General features: G+C 38.0%; 1 protein-coding gene across 4 annotated transcripts in view; it reads right to left on the bottom strand.

Annotated features, from left to right (window-relative positions):
• CASC4 (cancer susceptibility 4) overlaps nt 1-19,149 on the bottom strand; it is a 123,408-nt gene that overhangs the window by 70,458 nt on the left and 33,801 nt on the right. For 2 of the 4 annotated variants that reach the window (XM_025389717.1, XM_025389719.1), the window contains exons 2-6: nt 17,829-17,883; nt 12,247-12,349; nt 9,565-9,655; nt 4,355-4,502; nt 3,945-4,025 (exon numbers count right to left, since the gene is read on the bottom strand). In XM_025389717.1, the coding sequence (XP_025245502.1) occupies nt 3,945-4,025; nt 4,355-4,502; nt 9,565-9,655; nt 12,247-12,349; nt 17,829-17,883 (478 nt within the window). The remainder of the gene's footprint in view (nt 1-3,944; nt 4,026-4,354; nt 4,503-9,564; nt 9,656-12,246; nt 12,350-17,828; nt 17,884-19,149) is intronic. The other 2 variants (XM_025389718.1, XM_025389720.1) reach the window with 1 other exon arrangement.

The raw sequence follows: 19,149 nt of genomic DNA, 5'->3' as shown, positions 1-19,149 counted from the left end.
TCACGAGGTCAGGAGTTCAAGATCAGCCTGACCAAGATGGTGAAACCCCGTTTCTACTAAAAATATTTAAAAAATTAGCCAGGAGTGGTGGTGGGCACTGCAATCCCAGCTACTCAGGAGACTGAGGAAGAGAACTGCTTAAACCTGGGAGGCGGAGGATGCAGTGAGCCAAGATCGTGCCACTGTACTCCAGGCTAGGTGACAGAGTGAAACTCAGTCTCAAAAAAATAAAAAATAAAAAATAAATAAAATTGTTGTGTACTTTTTAAATTATTATTATTAAGGAAGCAGAAGAGGCAAGATAAGATTTCTATCTGTTGGAATGGCTCATGTGTGAAAGACATTTGAAAACCACTGTCTGATAGGACAATATACCTAATAATGGTCAAGACAAGATCTCTATCTCTTGTATTCCCATTTCATTTTACCCTAAACACTGGAACTTCCTGGTGGCTGGGTAATAAATTATGACCAATGAGAAAATAAATGGAGACATTACACATTTAGAGTAATAATGACAAAATTTTAACTTGAAAAGTATGTGGAAATAGGCTGGGCGCGGTGGCTCACACCTGTAATCCCAGGACTTTGGGAGGCCGAGGCAAGCGGATCACAAGGTCAGGATCTCGAGACCATCCTGGCTAACACGGTGAAACCCCATCTCTGCTAGAAATACAAAAAATTAGCTAGGTGTGGTGGTAGGCGCCTGTAGTCCCAGCTACTCAGAAGGTTGAGGCAGGAGAATGGTGTGAACCTGGGAGGCAAAGCTTGTAGTGAGACAAGATCGCGCCACTATACTCTAGCCTGGGCGACAGAGTGAGACTGTCTCAAAAAAAAAAAAACAAAAACAAAAAACAAAAAAAGAGAAAAGTATGTGGAAATAAACAATAGAGGTTTAAAATTATATATACTTAAATACAAATAATAACTTTGTAGGTATATTACATGAAAAATAAATGTATGCAGGTAGCCAACTCTTGCTCATACCTGAATAGAGTGCTTCTATCAGAAACCAGCAGTATGTCCTTGACAAAACTTTGGGTATAGTTTTTAAAATATACAAGCACAATGTAAAATAGATTAATCAACCTAAAACTCAACTGTGACTACAGTAAGTGCTAAAAAAATTTAGAAGAATACAGAGTTCCTGCCCTGACATTTCTTTAACATCTAAGTCAGTGGTTCTCAAACTTTAGCATAGATCAAAATCACTAGGAGAGCTTTTTAAAACAAATTACTGGGCTCCATTCCAAAATTTCTGATTAAGTAGGTCTGGAATGGGACCTAAGAATTTGCAGGTCTAACAAGTTCCTGGGTAATGCTGATACTGCTGATCCAAAGACCACACTTTAAAAATCATTGGATTACAGCTAGGCACCACAGCTCCTGCCTACAATCCCAGTGCTTTGAGAGGCTGAGGCGGGACTATTGCTTGAGGTCTGGAGTTAAAGAGTAGCCTGGGCAACACAGTGAGGCACTGTCTCTACAAAAATAAAAATATTAGCCAGGTGTGGTGGCGTGCCCCTGTAGTCTTAGGAGGCTGAGGTGGGAGGATGGCTTGAGCCTAGGAGTTTGAGGCTACCATCAACAATGATCACTGCACTCTAGCCTGGGCAACAGAACGAGACCCTGTCTGAAAAAAATATATGTAATTTTTGGCTCTCTCTCTCTATATTTGTTGGCTGGGTGCAGTGACCCATGTTTGTAATCCCAGCCCTTTGGGAGTCTGAAGTGGGAGGATCACGCAAGTCCAGGAGTTCTGAGATCAGCCTGGGCAACATGGTCAGACCTTGTCTCTACAGAAAAATAAACAGGCTGGGCATGGTAGTTGATGCCTGTAATCCCTGCATTTTGGGAGGCCAAGGCAGGCAGATCGCTTAAGGCTAGGAGTTCGAGACCAGCCTGGGCAACATGATGAAAACTTATCTCTACAAAAAACTATAAAAAATAGTCAGGTGTTGTGGCACATGCCTGTAGTCCCTGCTACTCAGGAGGCTGAGGTAGGAAGATCACTTATGCCCGGGAGATCGAGGCTGCAGTGAGCTGTGATCGTGCCACTGTACTCTGGCCTGGGTGACAGAGTGAGATCCCATATCACAAAAATAAAAAAAATAAAGAAGCCGGGCACGGTGGCTCAAGCCTGTAATTCCAGCACTTTGGGAGGCCGAGACGGGCGGATCACGAGGTCAGGAGATCGAGACCATCCTGGCTAACACGATGAAACCCCGTCTCTACTAAAAAATACAAAAAACTAGCTGGGCGAGGTGGCGGGCGCCTGTAGTCCCGGCTACTCGGGAAGCTGAGGCAGGAGAATGGCATGAACGCGGGAGGCAGAGCTTGCAGTGAGCCGAGATCCGGCCACTGCACTCCAGCCTGGGCGACAGAGCAAGACTCCGTCTCAAAAACAATAAATAAATAAAAAAAAAAAAATAAAGAAAATAATAAAATTAGCTGGGCATGATGGCACACACCTGTAGTCTCAGTTATTCAGGAAGCTGAGGTGGGTGGATAGCTTGTGCCCAGGAGATCAAGACTGTAGTTACTCATGACTGCACCACTGCATTCCAGCATGGGTGACAGAGTGAGACCCTGTCTCAAGAAAAGAAAAAAAAATTAAATTAAAAAAATGTTAAAAAGAGTTCGGGCTTGGTGGCTCATGCTTGTAATCCCAGCATTTTGGGAGGCCAAGGCGGGAGAATCACTTGAGGTTAGGAGTTTGAGACCAGCTAGCCAACACGGTGAAACCTCGCCTCTACTGAAAATACAAAAATTAGCTGAGCATGGTGGCACACACCTGTAATCCCAGCTACTCAGGAGGATGAGGCAGGAGAAATGCTTGAACCTGGGAGGCTGAGGTTGCAGTGAGCCAAGATCGCGCCACCGCATTCTAGCCTAAGCGTCAGAGATTTTTGTATCTCAAAATTAATTAATTTTTAAAAATCACTGGATTACTTCATTTTCTTACAAACAAAGCTTGCTAATTCTGATTCTTTATTTTCAAATTCATGTTATTGCTTTTGTCCTTACCTTTATTTTAGGGGAAATCGCTATGAATTGGAAACCCATAAGAATTTGAAAAGACAACAAAACTATATAAATGAAAGGACAAATATTTCATTTATTTGGTCTAAACATTCAGCAATTTCAGTCATGTACAACTAGCTATAATCACAGAAGTAATTACTGAGATTGAGAAGAAATAAAATCAGCCAAAAGCAGCAGAGGCATGCTGTTAATTTCTTATTTTTCTACCATAATAAATTGGAGTCAGCAGGGAGGAGTACCATTAATAGCCAAGAAACACAGATATAGCAAGAAAAACAAAGAAGAGACATGAAGGAAAAAAATGAAGGGGATTAGGATAGCAACAAGTGGGATGAGGACTGCAAGTGAAAATGGATAAGAAGCAGACACGTTAAGGAGGAAAGAGACACAATGAACAGAAGTGGCCAGAAAAGAAGAAAAAAAATGGTAAACAAACTATCCAAAAGTGTGGGGTAATTCACTAAAAGGACAACCAAGCCCTCAAAACTAAATAATTAAATAACTCTTATTAGGGTATTACTATGCCATATTAAAGCACACCAACAACACAGGAATCTGGGCACATTTGGTAGGAAAGAAAAGTGCCATGCATACTTTTAGTAAACATAAATGACTCTATATAGTACAACTGTCATAAGCAAAAACTCTGAGTCGTGAAGAAAAGATTCAAATATAGGTGATTCTTATCAAGGTAAAAACAAGCATTTTATACATCTTAGCAAAAAATTTTATAAAAGTAGTATCCAAAAAAAGTCCTGGCAATTAATGGGTACTTAATTAACTAGAAATATCAATCATCCAGATATCTGACTTTTCCAAGTGTTATCCAAAAAGAGAATGGGGTCACATGAAATGTATTATCATCACTTTAGTTGAATTATCTAACAATTTTTACTTACCAAGGGGAAGATCATCAACTTTTGCTAGGTCATTCTCTTCTATTCCAGGCATCCCTGCATCACCACCTCTTTTGATTTGTTCTGCCCAAGTAACAGAAATATAGAATTCTATAATTTTTCTTACATAATTTGAAAATGTTTTGAAGGAATGTAACAATCAGTTTCTAAAAGTAATAGACTACATCAACTGAACATCTTTATATCTTGCTTTGGACATAGCTGTAACTCTAAAATAACTTACTCTTTTTTCTCTTTCATCAAAGGATCCAAATTTGAAACAATGAAGACACTTAATCATGTGTGAACTAAAATCAAACAATTTTCTTTCTGATTGAAAATATTCACTTAAAAATGGGAAGAAAAAGTTAATATCCTATTAATACAAAACAAAATAATAATAATAATAATACCTTTCCCATGTGGAATATGATTGCTTGAGGGTTCTTCATTCTTATCTGCAACATTCTCAGCTACTTTTGGAATATTTTTAGGTACGACTTGATCGTTTATATCCAATTCTTTTCCACCATTTGATTGAATCTTGTGGGACTCTTGCTGCTAGATAAAGATTCGGTAACAATAAGTATTTTTCAGTTCAAATAGTTAAACCACTGACACAACTATTAATTAAATGGTTCAAATGCGTTCAAATAATGAACAATTGGAGATGCAGGATACATTATTTTCTGTGTGATTTTTATACCTGATAAAAAGTCAAAGAATAACACTTTTGAAAATCTCTAGCTACAGTAAATGAATAATTTGGCATCCAGAGGTGACTCTGTTTGGCTATGCTGAGGTGTCTGATTCTGCAAGACAGCCTGCTGAGTACTATACCTTGCCCTGATGGCCTACAATTGGGCATTTTCCTGGGTGCTATGGGCAGGGTGGATTCTCTGTAAGCATATGTTAGAATCAAGCAGGACGGCAGAAAGGAGGAGACTGGCATACAGGTGCTTCTTCAAGAGCAAGGGTGAAAAACAGGCAATCTTCTTCCTAAGTGTGCTGGCCACCGAAGCACAGCAAGTAACGGCAGGACAATAAACAGGTCGGTGCTTCCTCCAACCCTGTTCCTAACCTAGCATCTTCTTGGAAATGCAAATCTTCAAGTATATGGTTAGGCCTAACTCAATTCTCTCGATGGACCAGTATTGAGTTTGCCTCCGTGGAAAATTGGGAGCAGCAAGGAGTCAAGTACACAAGTTTGGGATGCCATATATGGGTTCCTCTAGTCAACATTTAATGCATCTATAAATGCTTTGTAAACTCTAAAGCAGTATGAAATATAATTCTTAGTAATGTTATAAAAATAGTATGAAAAAATTTATATGGAATCTAGAAAAACAAGAACAAAATCTTTTTTTTTTTTAATCTTTTTATTTTTGAGACAGAGTCTTCCTCTGCCGCCCAGGCTGGAGTGCAGTGGCGGGATCTCGGCTCACTCCAAGCTCCGCCTCCCGGGTTCACGCCATTTTCCTGCCTCAGCCTCCCGAGTAGCTGGGACTACAGGCGCCCGCCACCACGCGCGGCTAATTTTTTGTATTTTTAGTAGACAGGGGGTTTCACTGTGTTAGCCAGGATGGTCTCAATCTGCTGACCTCATGATCCGCCTACCTCAGCCTCCCAAAGTGCTGGAATTACAGGCGTGAGCCACCGCACCCGGCCACAAGAGTCAAATCTTAAGAATGTGTCACAATAAAGGAGAAAGGATACTCTGACAATCAGGTGTAGGTAATTCCAGTGTCCTGGCAGGAAAAATCAACAAATATTTGCATCGTGCTTCACAGTTTCCAAATTGCTTTCATAGCTGTACTCTAGTAGAAATAAAATTCATCGTTTTGAGAAAAACAAAACTGAGGCTTTAAAAAGTTAAGCAGTTTAGAAGTTAAGGCCAGGCGCAGTAGCTCATGCCTGTAATCCCAGCACTTTGGGAGGCCGAGGTGGGCAGATCACGAGGTCAGGAGATTGAGACCATCCTGGCTAACACGGTGAAACCCCGTCTCTACTAAAAAATACAAAAAAATTAGCTGGGTGTGGTGGCGGGCGCCTGTAGTCCCAGTTACTTGGGAGCCTGAGGCAGAAGAATGGCGCGAATCCGGGAGGTGGAGCTTGCAGCAAGCCGAGATCACGCCACTGCACTCCAACCTGGGCAACAGTGCGAGACTCCACTTAAAAAAAAAAAAAAGCAGTTTGGGCCAGGCGCGGTGGCTCATGCCTGTAATCCTACCACTTTGGGAGGCCGAGGTGGGTGAATCACGAGGTCAGGAGTTCGATATCAGCCTGACCAACATGGTGAAACCCCGTCTCTACTAAAAATACAAAACCGAGTCGGGCCTGGTGGCCCACGCCTGTAATCCCAACTACTCAGAAGGCTGAGGCAGAAGAATCGCTTGAACTCGGGAGGCGGAGGTTGCAGTGAGCCGAGATGGGGCCACTGCACTCCTGCCTGGGCGACAGAGCAAGACTCAGTCTCAGAAAAAAAAAAAATTAAGCAGTTTGTACAAAGTCACAAAACTAGAGAATTGTGAAGAAGGAATTCTAATCACAGTCTTTCTGACTCCAAATCCCACATTTCCTGTAACTTGGTAAGCTATAATCAATTCTGATAGCTTAATCATTGATGAATGAAATGATAAACTGAAATTTTTGAACATGTCTAACATAAACACCAAGGGTGAGAAAATCCATGAGGCACAACTTGAGCAGCCAGCTTGCATCTCTGTGCATCTTCACTATTACGCTATCTCATAAGGCTATTGCTATAGTACTCTTCACTCTTTTGCAGATGTGGATAAGACAAATATTGAACAAAATTAAAAGTCAACAAGCTACTGTTCAAAAATACTTTTCCACTGAAAGCAGTTAACAAAGATGTTGTCTCTTTAATGCATTATTGACAGTACCGTTCTATGAATGGACAATATTAATATTAATAAAATAAAACGCTTTTCTAGATGCAATGTTTGTGATTTGGTTAGGGGACCTATTGATTGTTTTTAAATAAACTTCTTATTCTGAAATAATTTTAGATTTACAGAAAAGTAATCACCCCTTACCCAGTTTCCCCTAATGTTAACATCCTATTAATGTACCATCCATGATTACCATGATACATTTGCAAAACTAAAAAAAAAATCAGTATATTATTAGTACCTAAACTCCAGACTTAGATTTCACCAGTTTTTCCACTAAGTCCGTTTTCTGTTTCAGGATCCAATTCAGGATACTACACTGCATTTATTTTAATTTTTTAATTTTTGAGATGGAGTCTCATTTTGTTGCCAGGCTGGAGTGCAGTGGCGCAGTATTGGCTCACTGCAACCTCCGCCTCCCCAGTTCAAGGGATTCTCCTGCCTCAGCCTCCTGAGTAGCTGGGATTACAGGCACCAGCCACCACGCCCGGTTAACTTTTTGTATTTTTAGTAGAGACGAGGTTTCACCACGTTGGCCGGTTGGCTCAAACTCCTGACCTCGTGATCCACCCACCTTGGCCTTCCAAAGTGGTGGGATTACAGGTATGAGCCACCGTCCCCGCCTACCACACTACATTTAAGTCCTCAGGTCCCCTTAGTCTTCTCTGGGCTATGAGAGTTTCTCTGTCCCTATAGCATGAACGCATGGTTGTGTCTCAATAAAATTTTATGTATGAACACCAAAATAAATATTTCTATAATTTTCCAATGTACTAAGATAATTTTCTCAATTTTTTTCATCATTTGAAAATGTGAAGAACACTTTTGGCCTCTAAACAGTACAAAAACAGGCAGCGAGCTGAATTCAGCCTGTGGGCTATAGTTTGCTGTCTCCTTTTCCAGAGTCATTTCTGTGATAGACATGTGGCTGGTTAATTAATTTTAAGATTCATAAACAATCAAAAAGATAAAGCCCTGAATACAATTTATGCTTATTTCATATAGCTAACATTGGATTTGTCTCTATGAAAACTCAAATTGCACAGAACCAACTTGCTATAGTAGTTAAAGAACAGGAAATGAAGGGTGGGGAGTAGAATTAGGTAGCTAATCTAGAGAGTAAGGCCTGATGTGCTGCCCAGAAAGGAGAAGTTATCTGGGCACCTCAATTCCTGCCACGCCTTCTTCCATTAGGGTAGGATAATGGCAAGGAATAATTGGAGAGGCATTAGTTAATTAATACCATAAAAATAGCCTAGTATAGAAGAACAGAAAGAGAATTACACTGGCTTGGAAAAAAAGGGAAAGCTCTCATCTGTCTTCCTTAAGAGAATAGAAGAGAGCAAACTTATCCCATTATTTATATACTGCGCTTATAATGACACAATTGCAATAGCAAATCTCTCTTCCCCTTCCTTTTGTGTTCCATTATGTTATTTTAACCCTCCAGTGTCTCAATAATACCTTTTGATTGCCCTCAATGCCGCTACTATGGTAGCTAACTCAGGCCTGCCTTCTTCCACCAATCCATCCTTATACCTCTTCAAAGTAGACTGCAGATAAGTAGCAGCTATTCCACTTTGTAGATTCAAAAAATGAAATAGAGAAAGAAATGACACCCTCTATATCCTACTATAAAATTGTGAAAAAGCTAAGAATGAAAACCTGATATCCTTAACTTCTAGTCCTTTAGTTGAGATGCTACCAAAGAGCAAAACAAATACTTTTCACTATTAAATCTTTCTTTCCTTTAAATCACAAGAGTTCAGACAAATCGTGCCTAGTCAGGTAAGATTACAGGGTATAAAAAAATGAATCATGTCCTTAATAACTAGTAATCTTCAGACAATTTCTTCTATTGCTTAAAAAATCTTTATAATACATATTAACTTAAAATGAATTAATAAAAGAATTTGCCGCCCCGCCAAAAGTATGAATCAAACTGGTTATGGTGGCTAGTGTCTCATTTCTGTGCTTAAGGAAAGGGTGTCAGAATAACAGAGATTGATAATAAAGGAAAAAGTGTTTCTTTTTTTTCTATTTCTCAAATGCATAAAAAAGGAAGTAGTTGATTTTCAGTAAAAAAGTTGCCCACTTTACGATCTGAGAAATATATTAACAACAAAAATTATTTTTAAAAAAAGATGGATATTTTGGTTCAAAATTAATTTAATTTTTTTTTTTTTTTGAGACGGAGTCTCACTGTGTCACCCAGGCTGGAGTGCAGTGGTGCGATCTTGGCTTACTGTAACCTCCGTGGAGTGCAGTGGTATGATCTTGGCTCATTGTAACCTCCGTCTCCTGGGCTCAAGCAGTTCTCCTGCCTCAGCCTCCTGAGTAGCTGAGATTACAGGCATGCACCACCAGACCTGGCTATATTTTGTATTTTTAGTAGAGATGGGGTTTCCCCATGTTGGCCAGGCTGATCTTGACCTCCTAACCTCGAGTGATCCACCCACTTCAGCCTCCCAAAGTGCTGGGATTACAGGCGTGAACCACCACGCCTGATCAGTTTTAAGAATTAAGATTATATTTTTGCAAATGTTTAATTTACTCAGAAATAAAGTCATTGTAAATCACTTTTGGAATTAGGCTGGCTGGAAAACTTAAACTATAATGTTTTGTGACAAAATTACAATTTTAATTTCTAAATTATCATGATTTATAACAAAAATATGTTCAGATTTAAGTATATTTTTTAAATTTACCTTTTGTTCCTGTAAAAAGTGGTCTGCTAACTTTTTAATATTTTCTTCATGCTGTGCTCTCAATTCCTTGATCTGCTGTCCACACTGGAAACTAAATTACAAAGTCGTTCTTTTAGATTATATTACCTTGGATTGGATTCTCAAAGTTGTCCAGTATTTGACACATACATTAAGAAAGATAAAACATTCAGTTAGCAGGGGAGAGTGGGCTGGAAAAAACAAAGAGCATACAAATAGCTCACAATCCAAACTTTTAAAATACTTGAACTTGTAATAGGAGATAGATAATACTGATAAAGCTAATTGAAAAAATAGAAATTACAAAGATAAAAACAATTCTTTTCCTATTATTTCCATAAATTGCATCTGTAAAAAAAACTATCAGAACCAACTTCAATCACAGAAGAGAAAAATACTGTAGAAGAGAAAACTGTGAGACTAATTTATAGTAACAGATGAGGAAAGCTAGAATTATGAGAATTGATAAGGAGTGGTAGCAGAAGATTCATCCAATAGTTAGTACTTTAAAAATTGTAATAAAAGGCTAAACCATAGAATACTAGGAACAGGAGAAACTAATAAAGAAGATAGACTGCTGCCATCAAGAGAAAGTGAACAGAAGCAAAACATAAAGATGGTGACTTTCTGCTAGCCAACTAGCCAAAGGATACACATAGACCAATCATGCAAAAAGAAACACTTGACAAATATATAGAAAAATGTTAACTTTCACCATTATAAAATGCAAATTAAACTTCCTATATGTGGCTAGGCGCGGTGGCTCACACGTGCAATCCCAGCACTTTGGGAGGCCAAGGCAGGCAGATCACTGGAGGCCAGGAGTTCAAGATCAGTCTGGCCAACACAATGAAACCTTGTCTCTACTAAAGATACAAAAAATTTAGCCAGGCATGGTGGTACATGCCTGTGGTCCGAGCTACTCAGGAAGCTGAGGCATGAGAATCGCTTAAATGCAGGAGGTGGAGGTTGCAGTGAGCTGAGATTGTGCCACTGCACTCCAGCCTGGGAGTCAGAGACAGACTCAGTCTCAAAAAAAGAAAAAGAAAAAAAAAAAACAAAAAAACCCACCAACTTCCTATATGTATATATGTAGTATCTTATTCCTATACTAATAAAATTAAATTAGAATTAAAACCAAAGTTGGCAGGGCTACGGGGAAATATTTACATTATAAATGAGTACAATCATTTTAGAAAGCAATCTTTCATCTGTGTGGTAAAAGCAACAAAACTGGTAAAGCATTCTTTTTGAGGAATTCTACATTTGAGAAAATATACTACTGAAATAACATAAGGGGAGTGGAAATCTTTATTTATTTATTTATTTATTTATTTATTTTTGAGACAAGCTTTCATTCTGTTGCCCAGACTGGAGTGCAGGCATGATAATGGCTCACTGCAGCCTCAACCTCCCAGGCTGAAGCGATCCCCCCACTTCAGCCTCCTGAGTAGCTGGGACCACAGGTGTATGCCAGCATACCCAGCTAGTTTTGGGAAATCTTTTTTGCACAGAAAATTTTATAGCTGTGATAGTTTTTTTTTTTTTTTTTTTTTTGAAGAGACAAGTTCTCACCCTGTTGCCCAGGCTAGAGTACAGTGGCATTATCATGGCTCACTGCAGCCTCAATCTCCTGGACTCAAGCGATCCTCCCACCTCAGCCTCCAAGCAGCTAGGACTACAGGCATATGCCACCATACCCAGCTAATTTTTAAAAATTTTTTGTACAGACAGAGGTCTCATTATGTTGCCTAGGCTGGTCTTTAACTCCTGGGCTTAGATGATTCTCCAGTCTCAGTCTCCCAAAGTGTTAGGATTACAGGTGTGAACCACCATAACCTAGTCTGTGATAGTCTTATAGTGAGAAAAGGAAAACTCCTATTGTGGTCCCACAATTGGAAAAGACTAAAGAAGTTTTGGTACATTAATATGCTAGAATAATATATTACCTCTACATATGTTAAATCTTTAATCCTATAGACATGCAGAAAAATACTGAATACTGTTATGTTAAAATACATATATTTAAGTAAATGTATAATGATAACTGATAAACTACAAGAGTAAGAAGTCAGAAATGGACAAAAAATGCTTTAAAATATGGCAGATCTTTCTAACTTTTGGTGTACAAATCTAAAAAATATCTTTTACCATAAAATTGATTACAAATATAATACAAGTTTTAAGGAATGATTGCTAGAAAGGCCTGTAAGAGGTTCCCCAACCTCATCACCAAGTCTAGAGGTATCAGTAAGAGGGTTGCCATGCAGAACAGGAAGAGCAGCTAGCACTCAGGCCCTCAGCTCTTCTGGGAACTTTCATCTTCTGGATGCCCATCAAAAAGAATCACAAATCTCCTTTCCATCTTTGCCACATCTGATAAAACTCAGAGCTTGTAAGATTTTCTGTCTCACAATGAATTTTACAACATACATAAATGCAGCATGCCCTCTAAGAGATACTTCATGCTGTTTAATTTATCAAAATAAGAGTCTGGATTTCAAAAAGCTAAAGAAAGATAAAAGAAAAGGAATTTAAAAGACTTAACAAAATAAAAGAAGAGAAAAAAAGGAAAACAAAAGTCAGAGAGGAAGAAATGAACTGAGTCCAAAAGTTGGACAAATATTTTAGATTCATAAACATATGTTGTATGTAACATCTTACCTTTCATATTCTAACCTCTTCACAAGGTAAGTATTGTTCTTCCTGTAGTCCTGAAGCTGGTCTTCTTGTCGAAGAAACTCCTGACGAAGCTCAGCAAGTTGCTCTATCCACCCAAGGTAAGAACCAAAGGAATCAAGTTCACTCATTGTAATGCTTCCTATTCAGAAGCTATGGGATGTTTTTTTAATTATACATAATTCTCAGTTTTTTCAGTAATACTCCCAGGAAATTAAATTATACAACTAATGCCACATTTAATAGCCTTTTGTAACACATTCATGGTCAATAAAATTTATTCATTTATTTATTTATTTGAGATAGGGTCTTGCTCTGTCGCTCAGGTTAGAGTGCAGTGGTGCAATCTTGGCTCACTGCAACCTCCACCTCCTGAGCTCAAGTGATCCTCTCACCTCAGCCTCCCAGGCAGCTGAGACTACAGGTGTGCAACACCACATCCGGCTAATTTTTGTATTTTTAGTAGAGATGGGTTAGCTATGTTGCCCAGGCTGGTCTTGAACTTGTGGGCTCAAGCAATCTGGCCACCTTAGCCTCCCAAAGTGCTGGGATTACAGGCATGAGCCACCACGCCTGACCAATAACATTTATTTTTAAAACAATATAGCTTCAGTGGATTTCACATCAACCCAAAATATTCTTTAAATTACACATTGCTACACTTTGTGTAGACACATGCTAAGCTGTGGAGACAATACAAAAACTACCTATCTCTTCAAACCTATCTGCTTTATTACAGTAGGAAAAAAAATCATACTTTTTAGATATGTTTACTATGGGTACAAATTTTAAGTTTTCTTTCTCATTTTAAATCACATTCGACTACCAACTTAGGTGCCAATCATTTTAGATACATTTCTGGTTTGGCTATGGATGGTAGCTCTACATATCCCAAAATTCCATTTTCAAAGCTCATAATTTCTGGACTGAGACTGAAATGTTTTAGTGGAAATGAATAACATGAAATTCTAAACTAGATAGTAAATTATAACCTGGCCAAACACTTGTTTGTAAATGTTTAATCCACAATCACCAGCCACACATGTTCTAGATTTCATTCCCTCATGAGCTAAAGTCTACAGACAAAAGAAATGCAGGTGGAAAAGAGTAAATGTTAATTACATAGATAGGTGATTTTAAAAACAGCTAACAGCCTTAGCAGTTAAGCAAAAGTAGTATTAAGATAATTTTTAGATCAAGCCTGTAATCCTAGCACTTTGGGAGGCCGAGACGGGCAGATCACGAGGTCAGGAGATCGAGACCATCCTGGCTAACACGGTAAAACCCCGTCTCTACTAAAAAAATACAAAAAACTAGCCAGGCGAGGTGGCGGGCGCCTGTAGTCCCAGCTACTCAGGAGGCTGAGGAGGGAGAATGGTGTAAACCCGGGAGGCGGAGCTTGCAGTGAGCCGAGATCCGGCCACTGCACTCCAGCCTGGGCGACAGAGCGAGACTCCGTCTCAAAAAAAAAAAAAAACCAAAAAAAAAAGATAATTTTTAGAAATGAAAACAGGGGCCTATACTGTATAAGCAAGTTTATTAAGATTAAAATATAACATCTAGCCATAATGTACCAACACTATAACATCTATTTCTTACAGAAAGATTATAGAATTAATTAGTCTTATTACTCTAAAAGCACTCCAAAAACACTTGGAAGATATATATACAGCCACTTTCCTGAGTAAAAAGGGTGGATCACATGAGGCCAGGAGTTCGAGACCAGCCTCGCCAACAAGTGGAAACCCCATCTCTACTAAAAATACAAAAATTAGCCAGGTGTGGTGGCGCATGCCTGTAATCTCAGCTACTTAGGAAGCTGACGCAGGAGAATCACTTGAACCCAGAGGCAGAGGTTGCAGTGAACCAAGATCATGCCACTGCATTCCAGCTTGGGCGATAAAGGAAGACTGTCTCAAAAAAAAAAAAAAAACTATAAATAAAAAATAAAAATAAAAAGCAGATGTTTTTAAACAGCAGATGTAAACATATACTTACAACTGTATTCATGCAACAAAAAGACTAGAATAAAATATATATCAAATAGAATATACACTAGAATAAAAATATATCAAAGTGCAATCAGTGAATGTGTTTAATGGTAAAATTTTGAACATATACTTTTTTTCTATACTTCCTAAATTTTATTGTGGAATTATAACTGTGGCAATAATGAAGAATAAAAATTTAAGTCACATAAACATCTGCTGAGACACATAATGTTTAACAATATGCATCATAACTATTGTATAATAAGTATGAAAAAATCAATGATTCATTTAAAATATTTGTAGTTAATCATTGTATTTACATATTCAAGCCACATTTTAAATTTCTCTTTTTTTTTTCTTTTACGACATAGTCTAGCTCTGTTGCCCAGAATGGAGTGCAGTGGCACAATTTCAGCTCACTGCAACCTCCGCCTCCCGGGTTCAGGCAATTCTCCTGCCTCAGCCTCCTGAGTAGCTGGGATTACAGGCACCCGCCACCACGCCCAGCTAATTTTTGTATTTTTAGTAGAGACAGGGTTTCGCTGTGTTGGCCAGGCTAGTCTCGAACTCCTGACCTCATGATCTGCCTGCCTCGGCCTCCCAAAGTGCTGGGATTACAAGCGTGAGCTACCGCGCCTGGCCAAATTTCTCTTTTTATAATATTAATTCACCATATGTAAACGTGGTTGATTTACCCCCCATCTCAAATAAAAGTGATGGATCTGTGGTGGCCAGGTAGCCAAAAAAAAACCCTTTCAGCTTGTTGCCTGATCTCTGTTTCCATCTCCTAAGATACAGCAGGCCAGAAGTACCAGAAACCCTGGGCCCCAGCTATGAATGCTGATTCTATAGAGACAATGAGATCACAGTAGGAAACAGCAGCAAAAAGCCTGTGGCTAAGGGATTGAACTAGCCAGTTCAGTAAACCTGTGCTCAGGCTGGATAGTTTCTAGAACTGAAAGCTAAATTTAAAAACTATAACTAAAAAACAAACAAACAAAACTAAACAACTACCAGAAAGAGACTTCAACTGGTGATCTTTAGGACTCATTCTCCTCAGGAGAAAGGGAACAAAAAGATACAGTCCCTTCTGATTCAGGCTATGCTGTAAAATATCTGAAATAGCTTCAGAATGAACCCGAGGCTTAGTATGATTTTAAGATTTCGGATGGCTTCTCTGCCCCCTCACAAAGCTTCCCACTGGCGGTATTTGAAATTCATCTATCAGGAAATAAAATTTTCCTTTGTAATTGAAGATAAAAGACTTAAAATACAATTGACAAAGAAAAACAAAACATTAATATGAGTTTTAGCCCATGTAAAATACCATTTTTCCTGTTTGAATACAGAGAAAGATCATACAGCAGGGAGGTAATTGGCGATTTCCAGTGGGTCAAAACAGAGATTTTCAAGGGGAAAAGTAAGCAGACCAGAAAGCAAAACAAAGGAGAAAGAGGATCAGGAAAAATAACTGATGGATACTAGGCTTAATACCTGGGAGATGAAATAATCTGTATAATGAAGCCCTGTGACACACGTTTACCTATGTAACAAACCTGCACATCCTGCACATGTACCCCCGAACTTAAAATAAAGGTTGAAAAAAACAAAAACAATTTTACTTTTGACTGATTGGCATGTGTTTTCTTTATATTAATCCAGAGATATTCTGTCTAGCGTGGCTGCTTCAGGTCACCATAGCAGAACTCTTAGAGTAAGTTAACACGAGTCAGGTTGATTGTACAGGACGCTCTATCTTTGAAAGCAACACCAGTTATGTTATAGAAAGACATGGCTGTACTCCCTTAGTTTAACTTCAAAAGATCAGGGATAGGTAAGAAACGGGTTGCCTGGGGCCAGCTTAAAAAACATATATATGTATATTACTTCTAGAAAACTTTGACTTCGAACTTTCTTTCAGTAACAGGCATAAAAACAAGGTAAGCTAATCAAAATAAATCTGATAGTAGAATGTCAATTTATCATCTCAAGGATTAGAAAAACCAACTTCCATTTATTTCCAAGAAAATATAAACCATCTCAAGTGTCTTAGTGTCTATTACTTCTATTATAGCAGATATTAATTTCAAAGAAAACTTGCCTATAAAAGGCAAGTTTTCAAGAAGTTTATTTCAGTAGAAACCATTCCAAGTTGCAAAAGTCATATTATTTAAATTCAATTTTAAGAGTCCAAGCTTCAAAACCAAAAGTTATACATACAAATCAAGACTTTTTTCTCTGCTGAAGAGTATCATACACAATTTCAAAATATCTCAAGATCTACTCCAACACATACGGTACAATAAAGATTTTTACTCAGTAACACAGGTTGTCATTTTTGTTGACATATACTAACAGAAGCCACAGGACTTCTTATTCAACTGATCTATTTAACAAGCAGTTAATAAGCATTAAGTTACTGCTTTAATAAGCCCTAATAGTATTTCTTAACATTTAGTAAGAAGTATACTTTGATGACAAGTGGAAGCATTTGTAAAAATTGCAAGTTAGAAGCAGCACTGACACTGTGGCATCTTCTGTGTCATCCTAATACATTTTGGTGAGTCAAAAAGAGGAGAACATGGACACAGATGCAACAAAAACCAGTGTGACCACCCAGAAAGCATTTCTAACAGGAAGTCAAAGCTGTTCTAAATAATGGATAATAGGAAATCAACAACTTATTTTAGGGTTACAACACACAAAAACACTTCCTATTGATTGTGCTACGTAAGGAGAAAAATTTTACTACATTACAAAGCCAACTAAGGTTGGCTACTTCGAGAGGACAATAAAAATAGATTATCTAAGTATATCTAAAGAGGCTCAAAAGGATAATAGAATAAAGGATATTTATGAAGCAAGAGAGTATATGCTACCCACACACATAAACCTAGAGACAATGCATGCAAAGTTTTAAAATACAGTATTATAACCAAAGGGTGTGAGGTAGATGAGGATTGTTCCTCAAATCCCAAACTTCAAAGGCCAACAGTGATGGCGTGAAGTAACAGAAGCAGATTATAGGGCTTTTTTTTTTCCTCCCGTAAAAGCTGTAGTACCTCTTTATCACTTCATCCAAGTAAAAATATGTGTGTGTATTTTTATATTTATTATATATTTATCTACCTTCCAGGTTTCTTTCTGTTCCCAGGGTATCTAAAACATTAAGCCTGGAGGCTCTATCCAAAGCATTCCTAGACCTGAATGAATTAATTTAGCAGATTGGACACAGTACAGAGGGAACACTTCTCACCTTTTTCCAAGGAATTTGAAAGCTTCTGAAGCTACAGCTCAATTTTTTTTGAGTATTCTCTTAAAAACATTTCATTGCATAACCCTGTCTATAGCACAAGCTTAAGATACAGATCTCAAATTTTAATTTGGATTTATCACATATAAAGCATCGTTAAATAATTTATTATATCTTAAGGCAAAAGGATAAATGTTTTACCATCAGAGGAGTTTGTTCAGAAAACTGTATTTCATTAGGCTAATTTACTATTTCTTAATTCTTCACAATTTTAGGCATTTAGTGACCTTTGTTTATCTTTAATCTGTAATTAAGTTTCTTACCCTTTAAATGATGTATGTCTGCCATCTGATATGATATGTTGTTCTGCAGTTTAATCTGAAAAAAAATTAAGTTTTCATTTTACTAAAAAATATGTAGTTTTGCTCATTTTTTTTGTTCATATTCACTTTGAGCTTGATCATAAATGCAAATGAAAAACTCTGGTTATTTATTTATACTCCACCTCCTTCCAAAAAAATCAGCAGTAAATTCTGATCTTGTAATGCTTACTTTAAATTTGCACAAGAAAATCAAGAAAATTCATTTCAATTGATAATGTAACACCTTTAAGTTTTTAAAGTTTGAACTGAATATCACATAATGATTTTTTCCTAATACTCAGAGCTATGGTCACTGTCTTCTAGGCGCCAGTACATAAGAATACTAAGAACTTAAAAGTATACCAAAGCATGACTCAAAGGCTTACTGGTCAACTGAAAAATTAAAATAAGACTTTGGATAAGCCAGGACCTCACAGACAGGGAACCAACACTCTGTCTCAGTTATTGCTTTAGACAAGTTCGTTCTAATTGTAAAATGTAACTAAAATATCACTACAAATAGATTCTCTTGCCTACCCCAAGGTAACTTTACTTTGGAAGGCAGAGGCAGATTCACATTAACCAGTAGTACCATGGAAAAACGATTTTTTTTAATACTGAGTCTCATTCTGTCACCCAGGCTGTGGTGCAATGGTACGATCTCAGCTCACTGCAACCTCCGCCTCCCAGGTTCAAGAGATTCTCCTGCCTTAGCCACCCAAGCAGCTGGGACTGCAATGATGTAGCCACTGCTCACTGCAGCCTTGACCTCCAGGGCCCAAGTCTATCCTCCTATCTCAGGCTCTCAAGGAGCTGAGACTACAGGTATATATCATAACATCCAGCTAATTTTAAAAAATATGTTTTTTTTTTTGCAGAGACGGGGTCTTGCTATATTGCCCAGGCTGATCTTGAACTCTTGGGCTCAAGTGATTCTCCTGCTGGCCTCCCAAAGTGCTGGGATTACATGCATGAACCACCATGGCCAACCTAAACTTTTTATTTTAAAATTAATTACAGATTCACAGGCAATTGCAAAGATAGCACAGAGATGTCCCAGATAACCACACAATTCACATAATTTCTCACAATGGGTACATCTTATATAACTACAATGCAACATCAAAACCAGGAAACTGACATTGGTACAATATGAATGTATAGTTCTATGTCATTTTAAAATATGTGTAGATTGTATAACCACCATCACAATCAAGATACAGAACACTTTCATCATCCTAAAGATTTCCCTCATGCTATCCTTTTTTTTTCTTTTCTTTTC

Source organism: Theropithecus gelada, chromosome 7a (genome assembly GCF_003255815.1).
Source record: "Theropithecus gelada isolate Dixy chromosome 7a, Tgel_1.0, whole genome shotgun sequence".
NCBI lineage: Eukaryota > Metazoa > Chordata > Mammalia > Primates > Cercopithecidae > Theropithecus > Theropithecus gelada.
This window is presented reverse-complemented; position numbering and strand designations above follow the sequence as displayed.